At 50.6% G+C, this 6,359-nt stretch overlaps 1 protein-coding gene across 1 annotated transcript; it reads right to left on the reverse strand.

Annotated features, from left to right (window-relative positions):
- Positions 1-4,624: 4,624 nt before the first annotated feature.
- LOC123038813 (uncharacterized) lies at positions 4,625-6,155 on the reverse strand. The gene is made up of 4 exons (XM_044462262.1): positions 5,974-6,155; positions 5,841-5,892; positions 5,485-5,685; positions 4,625-5,134 (listed from the first exon to the last, which is right to left on the reverse strand). The coding sequence occupies exons 1-4, from the start codon at positions 6,153-6,155 to the stop codon at positions 5,084-5,086; spliced, it is 486 nt and encodes a 161-aa protein (XP_044318197.1). The 3' UTR covers positions 4,625-5,083.
- Between the last annotated feature and the right edge of the window lie 204 nt (positions 6,156-6,359).

Consider the following 6,359-nt stretch of genomic DNA (forward strand, 5'->3'; position numbering starts at 1 on the left):
ACGTGTATGTACTGCTATAGAGAAGCCTAGAGTTCTGTTTGTTCCATGTATAGTTGTAACACTTCAGAAATATATGCACCTTTTGCTGCGCCTGTGCCCATGGGGCGATATATGGTTCAGTCTTTGTCCTCATGCTACCTTGTGTTCCATGTATGGTTGTAACTAGAGAAATATATGTGCGCTTTGCTGCGCCATCGAAGGTATTTAATTCGGTCATTGTTTCTCTTGCTACCTTGTGTTCCATTCAGTTTTAATATTGGCAAAACTGTGGGTGGTGTTGGCCTGAAGCTCACTCGCAATTGCCGTCTATAGACCCTCGCACCACCATGAGCACAGTACATAGCTCCATCTGCCTGAGACTGTCAAGACTATCGCCTTGCTGACGAACCTGACCTGATCTGCCCTGTTTCACTCACCAGGAACATTCAAGTTTTCTGTGTTGGTTATGGGCTAATAACAAGCTACTCGCCCGTGACACTTTTAGTAAATGTCTGAATATAATCCATAGAATTTCAAGTATTTTCTGTGCTGGGCCTGAAAACTGTAGTCCACCTTTTCCTTCAATTTGCACTAAACATGATCTTGGCGTTGGCGTCCGCAATTCAACAGTAATCCGGGCTCATATTTTGGAACCAACTATTGACCCGATGCCGAGGAACCCCCAAACCGACTGAATTCATATGTATGCTCATAAGTGTTTTCTCCACTTTTGAATGGTTTGGCCATCCCCAATCAGTTATAACAATACTTGCCCCCCTAATACAAAATTTCTGGCGCCGCCACTGAATACAGAAAATAGCCCCCCTTCCTCTCCCGGTCACTCCTGCGTGCGACGCGAAGGGGAAACCCTAGCCGCCGGCCGTAGGCCCCCTCCTCATCCCCACCTCCCCTCTAGCTGTTGTCGCTCACGCTGACATGTGAAGTTCGGTCAGCCTTAGGGGTGGCGGGGCCTTTCTTCCCCTGCTAGGTGGTCGCCGACGCGGGTCGAGTAAGAAGGCGGCGGCATGGCACTGGCAGAGGGCGCGTCAGTGGGTGGCGAGGTCGGTGCTTGGCGGCGTCATGTTGGGCTATGTACTATCCCGCATGAGTGCACTTGGAGTGGTGGCGGCGACCACTGTCGTGGAGCGCATCGACCCCCTTTGGCGGGTGGCTGATGCGGATGCGGGGAGCGCCGCTCCTGACGGATCTGCGGCCGCGTGGATGGCACCCGGGGCTTCCCCGTTTGCCCTTGGAGCGGATCTGTCGATGATGGCTCCTCTCGTGTGCTTCTTCCTTCCTCGTCGGTCGGCATTGCCGGCATCGCCGTTGGCCAGATCTGCCGGTTGGTGGGGCTAGAGGGTCTGATAAGGCGAGATTATGGGAAACCTTTGGCTGGTCGCTGCGGCCACGATGCTGGCGAAGCTCCAGTGTCGCCCCCCTTCTTGAAGGTGGATTCACAATCCCTCCCTCGGCCTCCCCTCTCCGTCCTGTGTGAAAACCTCAAATCTCTGGATTGAGTGGTGATGGCGCTCCGACGTTGTTTTTCTTCTTGAAGACACAACCTTGGGACAGTGGGGTGGTGGTCGACGCTTCGGCGCGGGAGGTGGTCTGCTGGATATCTTAAGTGGTGTTCATGTTTGGCTGTTTGAGGTTGAAGTTGGGCCTGCGAGCGGTTTTGGCGATGTTGGGGTGTGCCACTGCGTGGGGCGGTGGTTGTGCTTGTCGTCGTCTCCTCGGCAACCAGTTGGTTTTGGTCATGCGAGGTCAGGGGTGAGCGACTCTGCCCGTCGATGGTGTAGTGTCCTCCGAGCCAGGACTAGAGGCGGGGAACCTCGTCGAAGGTAGAGAAGGATGGCGGACCAGCAATGGCTTGCCTCAAGGGAGATAACTGAGCGTGACAATCTTCCTACAACAGGCTATTACCTCGGCTTAGTCGCGTCGTGTGCTCCGAGGGCCTCGATGATCAAGCTTATGTTTGGTGCATCCGATGCTTGTTAGAGGCTCTTTTGGTGCATCTATTTATGGCTTTTTTTAATCCCGATAAATTCCGAAAATTCGGATTTTAAGCATTTCACCCTGAATGTTTTTTCATGGCAACTTTGTCCTAGTTTGCTTTTTCGGCAGAAAATTGCCATGTTTGCCGACCTTGCGTGAACTAAAGTTGCCATGAAAAATGTTCAGGTTGCCATATTTGAAATTCGAACGTATGGGTTTCCATATTTGAAATTCGAACGTTCGGGATTTATCATTTCTATTTTGTTTAATATTTTGTTGTTTTGGCATATTGAACTTGTGGAGGCTCGACAAGGCAACGACCTGCACAGCACAGGTATATCCTTCCTTCCTTTGATCTGATTCCACACGCACTCATCAATAGTCGAGTCCTTCTTCTTCCTTCCTGCGGTGCTGTGTGTTCGATCCTGTCGGTGTACTAAAGTAGGGGTACCTTAGTATCCCGAACTTGTGCGCGGGCAGTCGCAGCGCCCCGCGGCAAGGCTTGCTGGGTGCCCGCCAAGGTGTTCCGTGTTTCCTTTTGAGCCATTCAAGAACAAAGTGTCCAAGCCAAGAAGACAAGGCCCCGGCAAGAAGAGCTTGCCGGGAAGGACAAAGCCCCGGCAAGAGGAGCTTGCCGGGAAGGCCAACCAAAGCATTTTCAAAGAACTTGTCGTGACGCGCCGCGCGTCCCGACAAGACCCGGCGAGCGACAAGCTTCCGGGCGCGGCAAGACAACGACCGCGGCAAAGCGCTTGCCGCGGCGAAGCCACCACTCTGTGCCTACGCTCCAGCGCATCCGTCGACGTGTCGCCACAGGATCATTTCAGGCGCACGTGGCGAGAGGCTGTGTAGCCAAGCGGTGCGAGGTGGCGAGCGAAGATGACGAGATGGCCATCGTGGCAAGCGGTGGCGCCCCTAACGGTCGCTTTTCTGCACTGTTTGGGCAACGCGGACGGGCATTAAATGCTCTTGTCCCCTGCCGTCAGAGTTAGGTAGGATCCACTGTAGAAGCAGTTGTACCAACCACTCTTTTTACATTTGTACCCTTGCCTGCGTTGCCACCTGTCGGTGACCCCTTTAGCGTATAAAAGGAGGCCCATGCGCAACGTAAAAGGGGTTCGACTCATTCGAAACCAGAACACTCCCACCCTCTCGAGCAAGAACATAATACAATCACAAAGCAGCAGTAGGAGTATTATCTCTTCGGAGAGCTCCGAAGCTGGGTAAAAATCGCTCGTGTGCCTCGCCTCGATCCGCTCTTCGTGCGATCTCCGCTCCCTGCCGGACCGAAAGGGGCCCTGCCCCATAGGTGTTCGTTTCCCACGACAGATCCGATTCCCTACGCACTCATCGTGATCGTGTGCTTTGTTTTGTTGTACGACTGCACTGCTCAACTTTCGGCTAGTCAGTTATTTTTCTCTGCCTTTTCCTTCTCTTTTCCCCGTAAAACAGGGGTCCTTCTCTCTTTGCCTTTCTGTTTGCGCTTTGGTGGTCGTGCTTCTGTGTGGTGTTTTCCTGTGCCCAAGACAAGCTAGATATTCTTAACCGATTACAGTCAATTGATTGGTACACACACACACGAATCACAATCTGTTCAACTACCGAAATGCTTGTTTCCTAGCGTGGAACTGCATTTACACCTGTCCAAATGTGGATGCTCAAACCAGGATAAACTGCCAGTCCAGCTTGTGCACGCTTAGGGGACACAGCAGAGCAGGATGTGCATCCAGGGCCTTATTTTCAATTGATCCCCGCCCTAACCATCCTGCTTTGTGCTCTCGACAAAACTATTCAAAGTAAACTAATGTTTACATGCATTCATTTCATGCCAATGCTTATCAAAGATAGAGAAAGCAGAATGACCCAGGACATCATCTTTGCCATCTCCCTAGAAGGGATGCTGTGGAGGGTGTGTGGAGCCATGGAGTACGGTAGATAGAATGCTTGGTTGTGTGACCATGCCGTGCCTAGTTGCCTGATGTATAGTTTCTTATAGGGTATAGTTCTAGCTGTTTGTCTCTTGCTGTTGTGCTTTGTCTTCTTGCTTAATGCAAATATTGGCAGCCCTCGTGCGTGTTCTCTACAAACAAAAATTTCTTGCTCGGTGCTGCGACTGCAAATATGACCTTCTCACTCTCATCACGGTTCACAAGTTATCCCTGTACCTAACACAAAGCTTTTGCCTGTTATTCCGTAAACAAAGTTCACGGTTTACCTGTGTACCAAACATAGAGCTTTTCACTTCGTATAGAAACATGCATTTCTTAATGGTAAACTGCCTAGCAAATCTTTCCTAAAGGAAAACTACCTAGTGAATTCCCTGTCTGATGCAAGCAACCATGTTTTGTTTGCTGACAATCTTATCTTCTGTACACCAGCTATTGTTGTTCAACTGGTTCGGAGGTTTCCACTTGGTTCCTGAACCAAACACACCCTAGATAATGTCCTGCGCCATAATTTTTTTGTTCACAGTGAATAGTCTTGTAGGTTGTTCCTTTCTTTGCCATCCTGTAGGTTGTTCAATCGCGAAAGGAGAATTGCGCTATGTTTGCCATCCTCAAGAAAGAAGAATACGTAGCGAATCAATGTTATTTCAAGCCTTTCAGTAGGCAATAATACTTTCATTCTCAACAGCAGTCATATAGTACTCCCTCCGTCCCGAAAAACATGTCGCACGCGCAGTACAGTGATGTTTTTACGGAAAAGCCCTTGAACTTCTAAAGCTCAGACAAATTAGTCCTCATCTCGTTCTTCCTCCTCCGTCCGTCGCCCGCGCGGCGCCATGGCCAGCCGCCCGTTGCCCGAGCAGGTCCTGCTCTGCCGTCGAGCCCGCCCAGGAGGCCGCCCACAACAGGCCCTGCGCCGCCGACGAGCCCGCCCAGGAGGACCTCCGCTGCCCACCCACGAGTAGGGCCTCCGCCACCCACCGCCGTTGCGCTGGTCCACTTTGCCCCCGATTCCGCCGTCCACCGCCGCCACGCTGGTCCAATTTGCCCCCAATTCTGCCGCCCACCGCCGCAGCGCTGGTCCACTTCGCCCCCGATTCGGCCGCCGTGCTGGTCCACTTCGGCCGCCGGCTACTGGTGGTGGTGGTTGTGGTCGACGGCCACTAACCCGCCCAGGAACAGGATCTTAGTAAGATTGTGATCTCTTCGTACTGCTGTAAACAAAGATTGTAAGAAGATATTAGTAAGATTGAGATCTTACTAACTATTGTTGCATGAGTATTACTAAGATCTTACTGATTGTTGTTGAGCATTCTGTACAACAACAACAACATTGATTTCAAATTCATTTACTGAATTTAAATGACGGGACTAACAGAATTTGCTCATGATCAGAAACTGCTGAAAATGCAGTGCCTACACCATTCTATACCAACCACACCACAATTCAGAGAAAAATGAAGCACCGAGCTACTCCCGACACACCAAAATTTACACAGGATCCACCACATTTTGGAGTAATTTGCAGTAAGGAATTGACAGCACTAAACATCTTGGAATTGACCTGCGAAGAAGATGCCGCCGCTGCCGTCGAGCTTGCAAGGGGGAGCCTTTGCTCTTGTCGTCTGGCTCGTCGCAAGGAGGAGTACATAGTTTCAGACAATACGTATACCTGCGACTGGAAACGCTGCTGGACCCCATGGAAGAGCTGCTCCTCTGATGGACTACCTGAAAACACCCAGTTGTGTAAAGCCCAGTTCTGTACCTGAAAATTCAGATTGTGAAGAATTTCCAATCAAAGTCCATACGAAATTCCAATCAAAGTACTCCAACTTAAATGATTCTGAATAAAACAAGGTTCAGAACTAACAAGGTTCAGAAATGTTGCCTCCAACTTAAATTCAGAATTCTACTCCTTACAGCACACCAGCGACAGATCTTGACACACCGGCACACCCATCTCCTCAAGCTCCTGCACGCACATAATCGATCACTTCCCCCAATCACTACGGCATACCGCATACAAGGAGTCATACTCAGCTCGATTTGGTACCTTCTAGAGCGACTCACCGGCGGAGCACGCCTGCTCGACGCCCTGCTTGGCGTCGGTCTGAGATTGTCAAGAGTATCGCCTTGCTGACAAACCTCACCTGATCTGCCCTGTTTCACACACCAACAACATTCAAGTTTTCTGTGGTGGTTATTGGCTAATACAGTAACAAGCTGCTTGCTCATGACAGTCTTAGTAAATGGCAAAATAGAATCCATAAAACTTCAAGTATTTTCTGTGCTAGGCCACTAGTAGAAAATGGAGCTTTAGTGCCGGTTCGTAAGGGACTTTAGTGCCGGTTCCATAACCGGCACTAAAGGGTGGGCACTAAAGGCCCCCCCCTTTAGTACCGGTTCGGCACGAACCGGCGCTAAAGTGCCACCACGTGG

This window comes from Triticum aestivum, chromosome 2B (genome assembly GCF_018294505.1).
Source record: "Triticum aestivum cultivar Chinese Spring chromosome 2B, IWGSC CS RefSeq v2.1, whole genome shotgun sequence".
NCBI lineage: Eukaryota > Viridiplantae > Streptophyta > Magnoliopsida > Poales > Poaceae > Triticum > Triticum aestivum.